The 18,102-nt window shown below is 40.2% G+C and overlaps 2 protein-coding genes across 4 annotated transcripts in view; one reads left to right on the top strand and one right to left on the bottom strand.

The window, feature by feature from the left end:
- ndor1 (NADPH dependent diflavin oxidoreductase 1) overlaps window positions 1–11,002 on the top strand; it is a 14,097-nt gene extending 3,095 nt beyond the window's left edge. Inside the window, exons 3-15 of one of the 2 annotated variants that reach the window (XM_024268515.2) lie at window positions 360–437; window positions 1,019–1,116; window positions 1,202–1,300; window positions 2,749–2,850; window positions 2,920–3,123; window positions 3,200–3,327; window positions 4,716–4,927; window positions 5,778–5,885; window positions 5,960–6,074; window positions 7,725–7,871; window positions 7,941–8,059; window positions 8,173–8,267; window positions 10,322–11,002. In XM_024268515.2, the coding sequence (XP_024124283.1) occupies window positions 360–437; window positions 1,019–1,116; window positions 1,202–1,300; window positions 2,749–2,850; window positions 2,920–3,123; window positions 3,200–3,327; window positions 4,716–4,927; window positions 5,778–5,885; window positions 5,960–6,074; window positions 7,725–7,871; window positions 7,941–8,059; window positions 8,173–8,267; window positions 10,322–10,466 (1,650 nt within the window). In that variant the 3' untranslated portion in view covers window positions 10,467–11,002. The remainder of the gene's footprint in view (window positions 1–359; window positions 438–1,018; window positions 1,117–1,201; window positions 1,301–2,748; window positions 2,851–2,919; window positions 3,124–3,199; window positions 3,328–4,715; window positions 4,928–5,777; window positions 5,886–5,959; window positions 6,075–7,724; window positions 7,872–7,940; window positions 8,060–8,172; window positions 8,268–10,321) is intronic. The other variant, XM_024268516.1, reaches the window with a different exon arrangement.
- Window positions 11,003–11,864: 862 nt separating this feature from the next.
- ntmt1 (N-terminal Xaa-Pro-Lys N-methyltransferase 1) lies at window positions 11,865–17,386 on the bottom strand. 2 transcript variants are annotated; one of them, XM_024268554.2, is made up of 5 exons: window positions 17,053–17,386; window positions 16,006–16,165; window positions 14,268–14,520; window positions 12,144–12,376; window positions 11,865–12,042 (listed from the first exon to the last, which is right to left on the bottom strand). In XM_024268554.2, the coding sequence occupies exons 2-5, from the start codon at window positions 16,162–16,164 to the stop codon at window positions 11,893–11,895; spliced, it is 795 nt and encodes a 264-aa protein (XP_024124322.1). In that variant the 5' UTR covers window position 16,165; window positions 17,053–17,386; the 3' UTR covers window positions 11,865–11,892. The 2 variants fall into 2 exon arrangements, with proteins under 2 accessions (XP_024124322.1, XP_024124321.1); XM_024268553.2 differs by having other exon boundaries at window positions 17,132–17,385.
- Between the last annotated feature and the right edge of the window lie 716 nt (window positions 17,387–18,102).

Below are 18,102 nucleotides of genomic sequence, written 5' to 3'. Positions count from 1 at the left end.
TCTTTTGCTTAACTGAGTGTGGTTATTTTGTGGGATGATTTCATGTTTTTCACTGATTTTTTTAGTTCAAAATTTCACTGAAATTAAGTTGTTTGGGTTTTTTAATATTTTTTTTTTCAATTTAAAGCTAGTTCTCAGTATTATTTGGAGTGCAGTAAATGATTTTTTTGTTCCTTTCCTGCAAAGCAGCTTCATGTAAACAGTAAGTAGAATTTCACTTCTTGCTAATTGTCTAGAACGCTGGGAGAGATCTGATCCACACATTCATCACTGCTGGTCTGCTTTCCCTCTTCAGCCTGCATTCTTTGGGATTATGCTGCTTTTGTCAAAACTGAACAATAATGTCTGTGCTCGAACAGGCCAACCTGATTGCAGAGTCTCTGGTGGTGTTTGTCTGTTCCACCACTGGACAAGGAGACCCCCCTGACAATATGAAGGTGATAAGACTGATGAAGGAGTCGATTTGTTGTTTTATTTACAGAACTAAAGTTTTAAAAATATGTGAAAAATGCTGGAAACAAGGAAAGCTTTCAGAAAATGTGAACCACTGTGAACCATCAATCAACAAAATGCAGTGAGTGAAGAAAAGAAAAGTCGAATCAGTATTAGATCTGTCCATCCTTTGCCTTCAAAACAGAGTCTGTGCTTATAGATTACACGTGCCAAAGTCAAGGCCCGGGGGCCGGATCTGGCCCTCCAGATCATTTTATTGTTATTAATGACCCGATGTTATCTTGTGCTAATTTCTAACTTGTATAAATTTGACAAATTATATTTTTATGGAGAGTAAAATATTAAAAGTTATTTAAGGTTTAAGTTGGATTATTCTGGAATAAAATTCCTGCCTTTTTATTATTCATAATTATGTTAAAAAATAAAGTTTCAAAGTTTTAAAAATTGGCATTCTGCTAGCTTTTTGGACTATTTTGGCATTTGCTAAGATTTTTTAGGCTGTTTTGGAGTTTAGCTAATATTTCAACTACATGTGCTTCTCCTCTCGTTGGTTTGTTCCTCACAGAACTTCTGGAGGTTTCTTTTTAAGAAGTCTTTACCTGTTGGCTCTCTGAGTCGGCTGGATTGTGCAGTGCTGGGCCTTGGAGATTCTTCGTATCCAAAGTTAGTCTGTTCACAAAACCCTTTTTATTAGTTTCATTTAATAGGAGACACAGACCGTAACAGTTTTTACCGTTTTCTGTTGAAGGTTCAACTTTGTGGCAAAGAAGCTTCATAAGCGTCTTCTGCAGCTCGGGGCCAATATGTTGATGCCTGTTGGGCTTGGAGATGATCAGCATGACCTGGGGTAAGAGGATGTCTGGACAGGAGGTTTGGAGTGTCTCACTGTGGATGTTCCTTGTTATGTTTTTAAAGGGGCCATACCATGAAAATTCTACTTTTTGAGTTTTTAAGTGCATTTTACTATATTTACTCTATAAAGAACCCCAAAGTGATATTTTGATCCATTCATGCCTTTAAGAGGAATCCTCTAAAAACTTGCACTGTCTGCAGCAGCCCCTCCCATACCCACGAAAACGAGCAGGTGGAAACGTGCTGACGTCAGCACGATGTGACCCGCCCTCTCCAAGAAGAGTCTGCTCTGGCAGCACCGCCCCCAGTCTAACACCAGTGCTCAGTATATCCACTGAGCTAGTGGTGATCAGCAGCTGATAGCCAGCTAAAATATTAGCTAAATGACAAATTAGTCTGAAAAAACTAAAACAGAAAACCTAGGTTAGCCAAACAGCTATAGCATGTAACTGAAATATTAGCTAAACTCTAATAGTAGCAAAGTAGCCTAAAAAACTAAAAAAAGACTGAATTAGCCAAAACAACTTGTGTGTAAATATTATCCTAGCTCCAAAAACCTAAAACAAAGTTTAAATTGGCCAAAACAGCTAGTATGTATCTAAAATATTAGCTAAACCCCAAAAAAGCCTAAAAAATCTTAGTGAATGCCAAAATAGTCCAAAAAGCTAACAGAATACCCAATTTTAATTTTAAAACCATAACCATATTATTATGAATAATAAAAAGTCAGGAATATTATTCCAGAATAAATCAACTTAAACCTTAAATAACTTTCAATATTTTACTCTCTATAAAAATATATTTTGTCAAAATTATACAAGTTAGAAATAAACGCTAGATAAAATCGGGTCATTAATAACAATAAATAAAATGATCTGGAGGCCTTGATAGAATTACCAGGAGGGCCGGATCCGGCCCCCGGGCCTTGACTTTGACACATGCTGTAGGATGATCTCATGAAATGTGCAGCAGCCACACGCAGCGGCAGGTGGAGCTTCAGGAATCGAGTCGTTTTACTTCCGGGTAGATTTTTTAGTTTTTAGTGTTCCAAAGGTAACATTTGATCATAGTTATGGAATAGTTTACTCTGAAAGACTGAAGAAAATCACAGTATGACCACTTTAAAAAAAGATTGTCATTCCATCTTCAGTGTTGAGGTACCAGTTCTTAGTTCGAACCAAACCCTCGCCTTCCTCCTCTATCTATCATCAGTGTGGAGTTCATCAGAGCTCAGAGTTGGCCACTATTAGGTGTCTGTTTCCTTGGTCTGCTTATTTTTGTTCCATCATAACTTGGCACATTTTGGGTGGGGTGCTCCCGTTCAGAATGCTACAGATGAAAGCAGACGATCTGTTCATGGGGGTGTAGTTTCAAACCAAGGGGGCGGGGCTTCCTTTAGTTTTAAGAGGCCTCTAACAGTTCACTCTCGGATGTTTTGGTCAGGCCGGATGCTGTCATTGACCCGTGGCTCACATCGTTTTGGGGGTCAGTTTTGGCCCTCTACCCATCCTTGACCAGGGTGACCCCGTTAAGAGAAGACGAACGGTAAGGACTGAACTACCATCAGCTTCTGGCTCTGACAGCTCAGCGTGTAAGCGGTTCTTTTCTTTGCAGACTTCCTCCAACATACACATTCCACTTCCTGGAGGAGAAGACAGAGAGGAGTGGTGATGGACTGAGGAGCTCTGAGGGGGAGGCCCCTCCCTCCCCCTCACATCCGTTTGGTGCCCGGATGGTCTCCAACAGGAGAGTGACGGAGCCGTCTCACTTCCAGGACGTGAGGCTCATTGAGTTTGACATCACTGGCTCCGGTATACGGTGAGCAGCATTGAGGAACGTTGAAAGCCTTCTTGAATGTTGGCCTCTGAGTCTTGGCTCTGATTGGTCCCAGCAGGTTTGCAGCTGGAGATGTTGTGATGATGCGTCCTCGTAACGCCGCAGAGGATGTGCAGCAGTTCTGCCTGCTGCTCGGGTTGGATCCAGAGGACACTTTCCTTCTTCAGCCAACAAACAACACTCCAGGTATCCCTGTGTTTCTGTGGGATTCCTAACTCGTCGTCTGAACTTCATAAAATCCAAATGATCTGGACTAAACCAGTTTACCAGGCAGGTTTAAAGGGTAACCAAACAGGACAGTTGGAGGCTGACTCCACTCACAGCTCAAAATTAAAACATACAAACAAAAAAGTGGGCGGGGTTATTGGAGACGGTGTGGTCTGGTTATGTGATTGACAGTGACAGTGAGGTTAGCTAATGGGTCAGCTTGAGGTAACTACTGGATCTTTACTTTTTTAACATTTAGAAAATCATAAAGTTCAGGAGGCCCGAGCAGGCAGCCTCCCCATCCCACAGCGACTCTTTCAGTTCCCAAAATACAACTGTAATACCTCCTTTCAACCTGTAGGGGGCAGCACACAGGCAGATTTTAACCATAATTTCAGGAAGTTTAATTTAAATTGTCAAACATTTGGCAACAACCAACAGACAGCTCTTTTAAAGCCCTATTTTTAGAGGTCAACATCCAAAAAAGTACAACATTCTTTCATGGATCCTTTATCATCTTCTAGAGCGGGAGTCCCCAAACGTTTCATAGTGAGGTCCACATAACTGTTTTCTTCTCTGATGTGGGCCGGGTCATTTCTGTAGGCTACAGAACGAGTGTAACAATCACAGGGTGTGTCTTAAAGTAAAAAGCTTTGGTTTTCCAGAAAGCCACAAATAGCCAAGTTTTAAATAATTAATTTCTGTATTCTTGACAGAAAAAAACTATTTATTGTTTTCATTTTAAGACGTTTTAGTGTTGTCTGTCCTCCACCATCACAGTTCCCTGCCGAAGGGTGGAATAAAAAGTCATGTTCTGTGTGGGTCTGGATCGCCTGATTGAAAGAGGGGTTTATGGGCCGGGCCAAATGTTGAGGTGGGCCGTAGTTTGGGGACCCCTGTCCTCGAGCACCCAGCTCTATACACCAGTGACGTGCAGTCCGGGGAGGCAGGTGAGGCTGTACCTCACCTGAAATGTAGCTTAAAAAATGCATAAATTACATAACATGAATATATACTTTTTAAGATTAAAAATAAAAATCAGATGCTATTTTTTTAGACGTCTTTTCTATGATGACCTTCTTCTGTGAAAAAGCAGCAACTTTAGGAGTTTCCTGGGTGAGGGAGCTGTAGCCCCGCCTCCCCAGCGTCTGTGTGGGTCGATCGCATGGCCAGGCTGAGGAGAAAAAACAGTCATGCATATTGATGCTGTTCAGGGGGCTGGACCAAATGTGGAGGGGGCAGTTGAGATGATGAAAACCCCCCAAACTGTCAAACACCCAGAAGAGGCGACTGACGATGTGTCTGCTCTGCATCCCAATGTCAAAACACTAACAGTGACTGAAAGCTGAAAGGATCTGTCTGCTCAGGTCCAGCCAGGCTTCCTCAGCCCTGCTCCATGCATCACCTGGTGGAGAGCTACCTGGACATCGCCGCTGTGCCTCGACGCTCTTTCTTCGAGCTACTGGCTACATTCGCCACCAACGAGCTGGAGAGAGACAAGCTGGTTGAGTTTAGCTCAGCAGCAGGCCAGGAAGAGCTGAACTCCTACTGCAACCGACCGCGGCGCACCGCACTCGAGGTCACTCCATGACGTTCATGTTGAGCTGAAAGGCTTCATTTCTGGAATTTTCCATCTCTTATATTCTTACTGCTGTTATTGCATCTACTGCTTTACACTTCTTCTTTAGTGGCCTTTAGGTAGGTCAGGTTTAGAACATTTTAAAAGAAATCCACTAAAAAATGTTGAGTCACCAGTACACCTCCTTAAAGAAAAACCTCCCCACAAACGTTTTCACCAAGATTAGCAAATTCATCAATTTTTAAGGCTTTGCTCTTCTCTCAGAACAAAATCTAAGTTTTTAGGGCACATGTGTCAAAGTCAAGGCCCGGGGGCCGGATCTGGCCCTCCAGATCATTTATTTTATTATTATTAATGACCTGATGTTATGTTGTGTTTATTTCTAACTTGTATAATTTTGACAAAATATATTTTTATGGAGAGTAAAATATTGAAAGTTATTTAAGGTTTAAGTAGATTTATTCTGGAAAAATATTCCTGTCTTCTTATTATTCATAATTATGTTAAAAAGTTAAAGTTTTAAAAATTGGCATTCTGCTAGCTTTTTGGACTATTTTGGTATTTGCTAAGATTTTTTATGCAGTTTTGGAGTTTAGCTAATATTTCAGCTACATGCTAGCTGTTTTTTCTTTTAGATGTTTAGGCTAATATGGCATTTAGATAATATTTTAGTGGCCGCTGAAATTGATAACTAAAAATACTGAAGCTGATAGCTGAAAAATCTGAAGTGAATAGCTGAAACCACTGAAGCCATTTATTTCACTTTTGACTACAAATAAACCATCTGAGGAAAGAATATTTAACAGTATTGAGTCGGTACGTTGTGAAAAAGCTGGAAATCTTTTGGCAGGTCTTGACAGATTTCCCTCATACGACGGCAGAACTCAAAGTGGACTACCTGCTGGATCTCTTCCCTGAGATCCAGCCTCGCTCCTTCTCCATTGCCTCCTCCCTTGAGGTATGATCTTTTCTGGATGCATTCCTATTTTCACATGTAGAGTGAAGACCTTTAAAGAAGTGTTCTCTCCACAGGCTCATCCTCACAGGCTTCAGATCCTGGTAGCTGTGGTGAAATACAAAACCAAGCTCCATAAATGGAGAAGAGGACTTTGTTCCACCTGGTTAGCCTCTCTGGACCCAACAAAAGGTCTTCCGTAGTGCTTATACATCTTTTGATACAAGTAGTTCTCTTTTTCTATCAGTTAAAAAGGTTTAGCTTTAATGTGAAAGTGTGTATTTTGCACTTAATTCCTTCTGTTTTGACTCAGAGAAGCATGTTTTTGATCATGCCTGATTATTAACGGCTCATTGAACTCAGTGTCTCATTGTCATTTTCCTCCCAGCAGCTGGAGCTTCACACCCACTTCCTTCATATCATTTTTTTCTAGAAACAATGTTGAACTGCAGACTTTTCAGACCTGGCATGTAGCTATGTAGATCATTTTCACTGTGACGTCAGACAAAATGGCGAGAGCGTCGAAAATATGAAAAGTCACCTCTGGTGTTTTGATTTAGAACAGCAAAGCTGACAGCTGAACGCTGTTTGACACAGTTTTACTTAAATAATAAAAGGTAATCTTAACAATTTCAGCAGAAAACTGTATAATATTTATTCTATGAATGTCCTGCTGAACTGTATTTTCATTTCCTGTCTTAGATTATTTTTACAAATCTAAATTCAAATTTGAATAATCCTCAATATTTGAGGTTCTATTGAAAATATCGACCTTTCATTTGAGCAGATATTATTATTCTAACAGGTTCTATTTTGGTTGATGTTATTTGCACGTATTTTAAGTGCAATCAGGACAAAAACTGATAGAAATTCATGTTGGCCACATTTCATACCTTCAGCAAAGATGCTCATCTCTGCATTGTCTGAACACATTTTAATCTCTTCCCAGGATAAATGTACTTGTTGTTCTACAGGATATTTTAGGGAATAATTGTAAAAACAGGAATGGTTTGGTTCAGTGACAATGTTCAGAACAGCTATTAACCCACGTATTTTCAGCTTTCAAAATAAGAGCGGCCAAGTAAAAAAATAAAATAAAATCTCTGGATGAACGTATTTTATAACATTACGTGGTAATGTTTATTTCCCTGCAGATCAGACACAGTTCTGATCAAAAACAAAGAGAGCGATGTTAGAACCACGGCTGAGCTAACAGCAGCTCACTGACCGCAGTAGAAAACATTACAACAGGAAGAAGTTTGACTTTAATCTCAGACATGCTGGAATTGTCTGAGTTTTGATCTGTTTATAATGATTATGTGAGAATGGAAATTTAGGAAACTTTTAATTGTTGAGAAAAGCTCTGCTGCAGCTCCACGTCTCATAGACAAAGCTAATGCTAGCGTTAGCATTAGCACTGATTAAAAGAATAAAATCATAATCACCTTCATAATCAAACCAGCAGTATTCAGTAAAGTTCCTGTAACCTTTGTCTAACTTTAACCGGGTTGTCAGAGAGAAATAATCCACGACTCGTTTAATATCATCCTTAAGGATTATGGAAGCAGCTGATCGTCTGTTCTGACTGCAGACAGGATTACTGACATTTGTACTCTGATTTATGAACGATTTAAGTGAGGAAAGCAAATACAACTAGGTAGGACATTTATAAAATAAATATTGTACAAATTTAAGTTACAATTGGTAAGGTTACCTTTAAATATTTATGTAAAACTGCTTTAAAAGCGTTCAACTGTCGGCTTTGCTGTTCTGAACCATATAAACTGGAAGCGCCTCTGCAGATGACCGGTGATGTGTGACGTCACTGTTGCGTTCTTGTAGGGGAGGTGTGCGTTCCTCTGTGGGTGAAGACGGGAAGTTTGAGGTTTCCAGCAGACAGCGACACGCCTGTGATCATGGTTGGACCTGGAACAGGAGTGGCTCCTTTCAGGTCAGCTCTTCAGGAGCGGGTTTCTGAGGGGAGAACTGGTGAGAGGTTTGACTCTGCTTTGATCGTTTCCTTCAGTCTGCCACTCTAACTTTTCTCTTCATCTTAAGCCAACATCCTGTTCTTCGGCTGCCGTTCAGAATCCAAAGATTTCTACTTCAGATCTGAATGGGAGCACCTGGTAGAAGCCGGACATTTGACTCTCTTCACTGCTTTCTCACGAGACCAGGTCAGGAACATTCAGGTTTCTAACAGTCCAGTACATCAGAAAACACACTTCAGAGCGGCGCTGAGGCATGGATGCAGCTGTGGAGCGCATTTAAAGGGCCTGCATGGTTTTAGGAGGAAAAGGTGTACGTCCAGCACCGTGTGAGGGAGAACGCTGCACTCCTGTGGGACCTGATCTCCAAGAAAAACGCCTGCTTCTATATCGCCGGGTGAGTTCAAGCCATCAAACTGCTGTTCATGAAATCCACTCACTCTTTCAGTTCAACGCCGTCTGGAGAGCAGTTCTGTCCAAATCCAGATCTGAATCCAATGCAGCTTTACCACAGCCAACCACACACATCTCAGTAAGAGTTCTTACTGAAAGATCCATGATTTGTTTAATGTCACAGAGAAAACAAACTTCAAAGATCCGTTCTCATTGTCCAGACAGGAACTGTCTCACCTTTTCTATTGGCTGCCCCCTTGATGGGGGTCTCTATAAAGTCATTTTCATGCACGATTCACTTGTTACACACAAATCAGTGGTGAGACTCACGTCTCAGAGATTCTTGTGTAAGTGATGCGTTTACATACCACTAGAATGCTCGGTCATCAGAGTTTTTTTATCAGCCGTTTTGAACTTAGATGAGCTTAGAGTTTAGGAGGGTCCGGCGCCACTTGCTGTCCTATGACTGTGACCAGCGCTTAGGAAAGAGCTCCATTTTGGAAGTGCTGTGAGGGGCGGGGCTGCAGAGAGGAAGTGATCGGTTCTGGGAAATACTTGTATTTTTAAAGGGATAAGTGTTTTAAAAACTCTTATTTAGACATTTTCATATTAATTATTGTGTAAATCTGTTTAAGAAAGTGGGAAAATGTCAAGTTTCATCAGATAAAATTCACAATCTAAGTTCAAAACAGCTGATAAGAAAACTCTGATGACCGAGCATTTTAGTAGTATTTAAACGCATCACTTACAGATGAATCTCTGAGACGTGAAGAGTCTCACCACTGATTCATGAGTATTGTAGCCCAGGCATCAAAGGGTTAATCCAAAGCAGTGTTGTTGACGGTGCAGTAACGTTTCAGCCAATCAGAGTGTGTGATGCTACTGTTAGCTTTCTTAGCTAATGAAAGTTCTTGTAGAAGAACTGTTAGGGGCTTGGAAGAAAGAAAGAAAAAATAGAAACCCAAGAGAGAGAACAGAAAACCTCCAGAGACGCGTAGCTCAAGAGCTCCTGCGGAGTGAGAACTAACCCAGATTCAACGCTGACGCTGTAAATACGGTAATTAGAGTCCATCGATGGCGAGCCAAACCCAGAGAAGACACTTTAGTTTCAGCACCTGTGAATGGACCGGTCCAGAGTCCTGAGCGGTTACTCGTATCCTGTCGTTCCACGTATCCTGTCGCACCAATCCCTCGACTTGACCTTGACTTTTACATATTTTATTTGACTGACTGACTTGTCATCAACTTTACATCTGCTCCTTGTGGAAGATGAAGATCATTTGTCCTGAGTGACTTTATGTTTGGGACTCTGCTCTTGTTGGATCATTTAGAGAGCAGCTCTAACCGTTTCAACAGACTGGATAAATACTTTATATACTTTATATAATTTATATACTGGATCCAAGGTTTGAATTTAAAACAAGTGCACTCAAGTAAAGTTTCTCCAATTATTCAGACCATAGTTGGAAGCAGACAAACGTTCGGATTAATTTCTTTTAATTTTCTGTACACATTGAAGAGAACGGACACTTTGAGTTGAATTTCATTCCTATATTTTTGTTTTGATACAAGGTGCCTGTTAAAGTCTCTCTGCCCTGTGTTGTTCATGGTTCTCCAAATACACCCCCCCCCCATCCCAGTCCCGTTACCTTCTGATCAATAGTAAATCGTCTTAACCATTAAATCCTCAATCAAACTACTTATTCTTACATCTAGCACTGCATAAGAAGCAAGTGCTGCAGTAACAAGGGATTCATGTGTCATTTTTAAATATTTTTGTGTGTAATTAGTTTCAAGCTGTTGTCATTTTAATTTGTGCATGTGTACATTGTTTTTTTATTTAGTAATTTTTGGACTTATGCACATAATGTATTTTGTGAGGTACAAATCAGGAATTACGCACACACAAAAGGGGGTGGTACTCATTTCTTTTCAGTCAGGTGACATGCTCTGCTCGTCTGTCATTGGCTGTGACCCCTGCACCCCCCTCCCCTTCAGTACATCTACTGCCAGTCTGCTACAACCAGGCTTAAATACGGGCTTGTTGTTGTTCTGCAGAAATGCCAAACAGATGCCGGCCAGTGTGTGCGACTCTCTCAAAGGGGTGTTCCAGCAGGAAGGAGGCGTGTCTGCAGACGCGGCTGCGCAGATGCTGGCAGTCATGGAAAAGACAGGGCGACTGCAGAGTGAGACTTGGTCTTGATTTAGACCAGTTTTCCCTCCAGTTACTTGTGCTAAGTGTATAAAGACAAAATAAAGAGGTTTTTGTCACTGGGATTGTTCTGTTCGACCATTATTCACCGTTTGAAGGCATTTGGTTCATAACTAACATGGATTCTTGGAACGATGGTGACCTCCTCGCATATCCTTATTCCTGCTCTTCCTCCTTCATCAAGCCCCAGAGCGCTCAACAGCCCTGTTCACACGGACCTTCAGACTCATGAGGCCAGAGCTCTGTCGAAGGACTGTCGACCTACAGATGCTAGGATAGGCTCCAGCAGCTTCATGACCCCAAAGGGATCCAGCGGGATCACAGGAGGTTTTACTTCTGAAGTTTACTTTAGAATCATCACTTCAGACAGAAATCCAGCTGGTCCAGATTTTGACAGAGTAGACAAACCTGTTGTTACCAGGATACAGTTATTGATGGAGCGGTTTGTTACACAAACCTGGATTCTGACGTCTGTGTCTCTCCTCAGGAAGTCGAGCACTGTCGAATTAAACTTTTATACAAGCAAATGTCCACTGACTTGTCAACTTTATTCATGTATGAGCTCGCCATCACGTCACAATTTGCAATAGAGTCCTTATTGATCCATAAGAGGAGTCTGCAACCTTTAACAGTAAAGGAGCCGTTTGGGCTCTACTGATCAAAACCTAGAAGGAGCCGTATAGTCTTACTTTAACCTTTAAGAAATTTGGATTTGGATTCATGACCTTTTTTTAATAATAAATATGAATTATTTCTATTTTTTTTTTGGCACAAACAAAAAGAATCTAGCATCTCTCAAAATGTTAACTTATTTTCAAAACAAAAGATACCAAACAGGATCATCTCAGTGCAGCTCCGAGCAGCTAGTAACCAATGTTGTGCAGCATAAGATATGTGCTTTAACTCATAAAAGATCAAACTTTTTATCAAATTTGCTTTGCATATAAAATCTCTTTTTTCTCTTTTTTTTTTAGGCTAATTCAGCATTTAGCTGGCTATCACCTTTAGCGTTTTCAGCTATCAGCTTTAGAAATTTCAGCTATCAATTCCAGCATCTTCAGCTATCAGGACTAGAATCATCAGCAGCCAAATTCAGCTTCCAGCATTCACACTAACATTATCACAGGTAATGATATATATCTGGTTCATAATAATGTTGAAAAGTTACAGTTTTAAAGTTTAATAATGTAGTTTTATTGTGTTCTATAAATGTTTATCCTGTTCGGCCCGTGACCTAAGATCTGTTTTGGATTTCAGCCCCTTGTGTGATTGAGATTGACACCTCTGTGCAACTCCCAGCATGCACCGACACTGAAAGTTTATAAATGTATCCTCTAGCTGTCAGTCCAAACCGGATGTGATGTGTTGTAGAAGCACAGACGCTACGTGTTGACAGATTCATCAGTTGTTTACTGTTTTAAGTCTCGTTACTCATTTGTGCATCAGGCCTTTTCAGACTCTGCAGTGCTCTGCTAACGGCTGATCCAGTTATGGTTGAGAGGTCCAGGAACATCAGGCTGACTCTGCAGCTTTTTATGGTACTGATGCAGCTCTGGATCATCCGGCTCTGAGTTACAAACACACACATTCGGTAAACACACTGTTGGCAGGAACACTCGGGATGAGAATCTCTGTCTTTGTCCTCTATCTGAGAGCCAGGGTGTGCACCTGGTAGATCTCCTGTGGGAAGTTCAGCTGCTGCTCTTCATGGACGATCTGAAGGCCTGCTCTGCTCACAAGACTGCGAACTATTTCCAAATCCCGGCACACACTGCTGTCCACCTCGTCTGGGACCACGCCCTCGTACGACACATTGTCTTTGATGATAATCAGCCCATTGGGTCTCAGACCTTTCTGACAACGGCGCAGGAACTCCACCAGATGGCTGTCCGTCAGATGACCTGATGAAGACAGAAGAACGGCGTGAAATGAAGGAGGTCGCGGCAACTAAAACCTTTTTTTGGAGAATCGTAGACCTCTGTAGAAAACCAAAACTCTCAGACCTAAGCATGAGTGAAGGAGAAGACATTCTCAGTACTTCAGGGTGTTTTAGTCTATGTTTGACTTGTGTTAAACCAGAGAGGTCCAAACCCAGGCCTCGAGGGCCGGTGTTCTACATGTATTCCAACCTTCCTCCCACTGAAGCTCCATATTGGTCAAACACAACTGATCAGGTCATCAGCAGCAGATAAGACAGGATTTCTGAAAGACCAGCAGGAGGCCGGCCCTCGAGGCCTGACCTCTGTGTTAAACTATAGGTTTATTTAGGGGGCAGTATTAACGGTTCAAGCCAAGCAATTCAAGTCCTAATGGTATAAATCTGTTCATGGTTCCCAGTTTCTTTAGAAAAATGGATTCATGGTTACTTGGTGGCTGTAACATTAGCATTCCTTTGTTTCATTTCTTATATACCCTATTTTCCAGAGTATAAGTCGCACCGGAGTATAAGTCACAAGAGTAGAAAATGTCTAATCAAGAAGAAGAAAACCATATTTAAGTTGCACTTTTGGGAGTAAAGTCTGACGTTTGAGAACAAATCCGTCAAGCCAAGCGTAGCTAAAAAAATAAATAGAAGAATACTAATCTTTTGATCTGTGTAAGATAAACATCAAAGTTTAAGAGGACAACAATCAGATTCACTTCCATGTTTGTTTTCGACGACACTTCTGTTGTCAGTAGCAAATACTTATACTGTGATGCAGCTCCCTCTAGTGGTTGTTAGAGGAAACAACCGCTAAAAGACAGACAGTGTTTACAGGGAAAATAACAAATATATGAGCCTATTTATGTAAAAAAAAAAAAAAACACAAACACACAAATAGGTTGCTCCTGAGTATAAGTCACAGCCCTGCCTAAACTATGAAAAAACACAGCTTATGCTCCAGAAAATACTGTACACTACACTGATTCTCCTGCTCCTTTCTGTACGTTTTTCAGCTTGTAAAAACTCAATCATACTTTCAGTGATTTCAGCAATCTTGATATCAAAACGTTCAGCTCGTTCAGGATGCTACTATTTGTATTTCCGGTATTCATAAACTTTAAAGTTTTTGAAAAAATTAACAAAATATGCCCCATAGGAGGTGAAGGAGAAATTGCTCAAGTTCTTCAAAAACTTTGTGCATTTTGAAACTTGTGAACTTGCACATTTACTTTCAGCTAAAGACGCCATTCAAACTTTGAAATGCTCAGCAGCTACTGAGTTTCTAAGGTATTTTAAAGTTTAGCTAACATTTTAGCGTTATGCTACCCTTTTTTGGCTAATTTGGATTTTAGCTAACATTGTAGTGTTATGCTAGCAGTTTTTGGCTAATTTAGACATGTTGCCAATTTTTTTTGAATACGGTAATTTGGAGTTTAGCTAACATTTTAGCACCATGCTAGCCTTTTTTTAACTAATTTAAACACTTTAAATTTTGTTTTTGGTTGATTTGGAGTCTAGCTAAGATTTTAGTATTATTATAATTTTTGGCTAATTTAGACACGTTTCCAGTTATTTGGCTAATTTAGCATTTAGCTAATATTTTAGCAAGCTTTCAGCTTCAGCCTTTTCAGCTGACTGCTCTGGCATCTTTAGCGGCCATGCTCATCCTACAGCATTCACACTTGCATTGTCATAGGTAAAGCTATATATGTAGTTCATAGTAGCAGTCTAGATGATGGAAAAACAAGGATGTTTATTGATTTACTTTAATTTGAAAGTTAAAATAAAAAAGGCTCAACCAAAACAACATGATATTTATGTTGAAAGTAATGGAATCTAAAACTAAAATGTTTTTAGTAGCTACTTACCAATAACCCACTGAATCCAGATGATGTCATATCGTCCACTCATAGGCTCAAAGTCCTGCAGGCCACAGCAGAAGTAGTTCTCCACTCTTCTGCCCTCTTTGCCCAGGTAATGCTTGGCTTTGTCCAGGAACTCCTGTGTTACGTCCACCAGGTCCACAGTATTGAACAGGGGAAGCAACAACCGTTTGGTGATCCTCCCGATTCCGGCTCCACAGTCCAGAGCACAGCTGCAGCCGGTCTTCCCTTCTCCCTCCTGCACAGGACAGATCATTGGCTGTTGACTGAGTTATTGAATCCAGAGATTTCAGCATCAAAATTTCTTCAAGGGCCCAAAATCTGTCAGACTTCTGTATATTAAAAAAAGTCCTGTCAAAGACGTGTCCACCAGCTCAACTAGCCTAAGGAGTTAGAGGAATTAAGATGATCAAGGAGAAATTACAAATACATTCTTCTGAAATTGTTCCATTTGACCCTTTACCACCTGAAGTGTCATCGGTGACGCTTAAACGCAAAATCTTTAACATATTGTAACTTTTCAACAATTAGCATCTTAATTCCAGTAGATTCTGAAGGAAAAAAACCGGCTCGTCGAGATTTTTTAGGATATTTTGGAGTTTAGCTAATATTTCAGCTTCATGCTAGCTAATTTAGCCTTTTTTCAGTTTTTTTAGGTTGTTTTGGAGTTAGGCTAATATTTTAGCTAAATAACAGCTTCAGCGTTTTCTACTATCAGTTTTAGCATCTTCAGCTATCAGCACTAGCATCTTCCACGGCCACATTCAGCTTCCAGCATTCACACTAGCATCATCACAGGTAATGCTAAATATCTAGTTCACAGTTATGTTATAAAGTCACATTTTTAAAGTTGTAAAATCTAGTTTTTGTAGTTTTTTTGTAGGTGTGTTTTGGATTTTGGCCCCTGGTGCGATTGAGTTTGACACCCCTGCTGTAGGGTGTTCAGCATCCCGCACTGTCGCAGAGGAGAAATGTGTTTCTTCTGAAGCGCAGAAGTTTATTTTTAAATGTAAGAAATGTCTTTTTGTTTTAGCATGACTTTATAAAGTTATAAAACCGTACCCTACTCCATCCATCAAACTCGTTTTGACAGGTGTCTGGCCCCTCAAGATGATTAAATTGTTAATTTAATATCATTTGTATATATAAAGGGTATATAGGGTCAAAGGTCACCTGTCAAAGTGAGTTTGATGGAAAGTATATTCCTGATCTCTCTAATGAGGTTGGCATCTGGAAAAAGGAACTATTTTTCACTAAATATAAAGTTTTGGTCTCACTGACTCAAATATGAAAAAATTGATTTTTTTGGTGCTGAATACTTACAATTTTGTTCAACTTTACTACACTCTGACTCCATATAATATAAAGTAAGGACTATTTGACTATTAAATTAGTCGTCGACTATTTTAATGGTCAATTAGTCATTGATTAGTCAACTAATCGTGGCAGCTCTACCTTTTATATAACCAAACTATTTAGGTTTTAGAATAGAAATGTGAAAAATGAAGCAATATTTTACATAGAAATGTTACATTTTCATCCAATTGTTTTAGTTCAGGGAATTTTAATATCAAAGACTGAAATGTAACACTTGAGTGATCTGTAAATGCACAGACCAAATGCTAGAGATAAGAGTCAGAATGCAGAGGTATGGCTCATAAGTTTTGTTAACTACTGAGACCACCGTGCAACTTTGTATGTTATTACTACTTTGACATCTTACTCCAAGGAACTTGTTGAGGAAAGCCTTTGATCCATTGATATCAATGCTGGAGATGGTGCCATATCCTCCCAGCATGCCATCCACTGTGGGGGGAACATCCCTCCAGTAGTCCTCAGCATTGGAGTAGAAGCTGGTTTCATTCTCAGCTATGTCGCCCATCCTGCAACAGCCCACAGAGAACTAAACTCAGTTACAGGATAATAAATCAATTCTACTGAGCAAGTAAAGGTCACCAGTGGAGAGAAAAACTTTCAAATGGAAAACTCAGGAAGAAACTTCCAGGACCAAGAGGACAGAGAAAACCCAGAGAAATACTGTCGAGCAGCAAAGACGTTGGTTAGTGAAAGAAGAAACCAGTTGATTTTTGTTTAAGTTGATTAATTCTGGAATAATATTCCAGAATACAAAATACATTTTGTATTAGATTATACAAGTTGGAAATAAGTGCAAGCCCCCGTGGCGTTGACTTTGACATATGTGATGTAGTAAGAGTTACAAATCAAGTATTACACATATACATAAGTTGGTGAGTATTTTCTCTCCATACAGTCCTGCCTGTGGTATTCTTCTGCTTCAGTCCACATAAGTCGGAGAGTCTACATTCATTTGTGAAGATTTATATTTCCAAGAAGACACAAAGATGCATAAACATTTGGAATTCGTCACAATTCTGACTCTGAAGTGGCAGTGAAACCCCTTCAGGTTTGCTCTCACCTTTAGGCTCCAGGTCTGTGTTCACACAGTGACATTTTTAAGTGACATTTTACTGTGACTACAAGAGAAAGGCTTTCTAAACGTGGTTTGGGGTTTAAAGCATGAGCCACTTTATATGAAACACGTGACAGATTAGTGTCGTCATGCACGCACGCACGCGGTACTTCATAAGTCTCGCTAACATGGTGATAGTAACGCATAAGTTACAGCTTTATACGAGCCTCAGTGAGTTATAATAGGAAACTTAGCTTTAAAGGGACAACTAAACACTGAGTCCGTCCTCTCTGGTGTATGGAGTGTGGGTCAGACTGGTAAAGCTCTGCGTCTCCTAACCTGCTGCTGACCGCAGACAACGACCGTTCTCGTGGAAATGAGGAGGTCTGCCCCAAAATTCACCACGAACCGCACTGACCTCGTGCTTCAGCGGCGCCGTCGCCCCAGGCAGCTGCTTGTTCCTGGGACTTACTTTTCCATTTCAGGCGCTCACCGAAAGCCGTAAAATCTGACGTCATTTCCTTATTTAGACCCTGTTGAAAGAGCATGCGACAGCGCCGCTGGTGGCATACTGAGAGTCTTTTTTTCTTTTTACCTGGAAAAAAAGCTTCTCTCGGAACTTTTACCAGCACGTTATATCATTTGATGGCAGTTTGTTGCGTTTTTTAATCAAATAATTTTGTTTTAAACTCTTTATAGACCCTTTTCACGGTGACGTCAGAAAAACTCCTCCAGGACCGGAAATGTGAATGGTGACTTCCGGTTTACGGGTTGAGAACGGCCAAGCTGCTAGCTGAACGCTGAATCCTGGCAGCTTTAACACAATTTTACGTAAATAATGAAAGGTAACATTACCAGTTTCAACAGAAAAATGTACAATATTTATTTTATAAATGTCCTGCTGAACTGTATTTTCATTTCCTGTCTTAGATCATTCACAAATCAAAACACAAATTTGAATAATCCTTCAGTATTTGAGGTTCTTTTGAAAATTGACCTTTATTGGAGCAGATATTATTCTAACGGCTTCTATTGCAATTTTTGTTATTATTAAGTGTGATCATAGCAAAAAGTGATGGGAATTCTTTTTTGTCACATGTAATAGGAGCAGCTAACATGCACATTGTGGCATGTTGGCCACGCGTGTGCCCAAGGCTAAATATAGTTGTAGTAATTAGAGGTTTTGGTGTATTTCTGGGTATTTTAAGGGGAAACTGTAAAAATAGAAATGTTTACCAAGTTGCACAGCGAATATTTCAAATGCTGCTATAAAACAATGTATTTTTAGCTTTCAAAATAAAAGCGGCTAAGACAAAACTTCAACTTTGGCCATATGTATTTGGAAAGTTATATGCGAATAATCATTTCCTTATATATATTTTTGACAGT

Source organism: Oryzias melastigma, linkage group LG12 (assembly GCF_002922805.2).
Source record: "Oryzias melastigma strain HK-1 linkage group LG12, ASM292280v2, whole genome shotgun sequence".
Classification (NCBI taxonomy): Eukaryota; Metazoa; Chordata; class Actinopteri; order Beloniformes; family Adrianichthyidae; genus Oryzias; species Oryzias melastigma.
The sequence above is the reverse complement of the archived record's forward strand: the minus strand, read 5'-3'. Positions and strand labels throughout refer to the sequence as shown.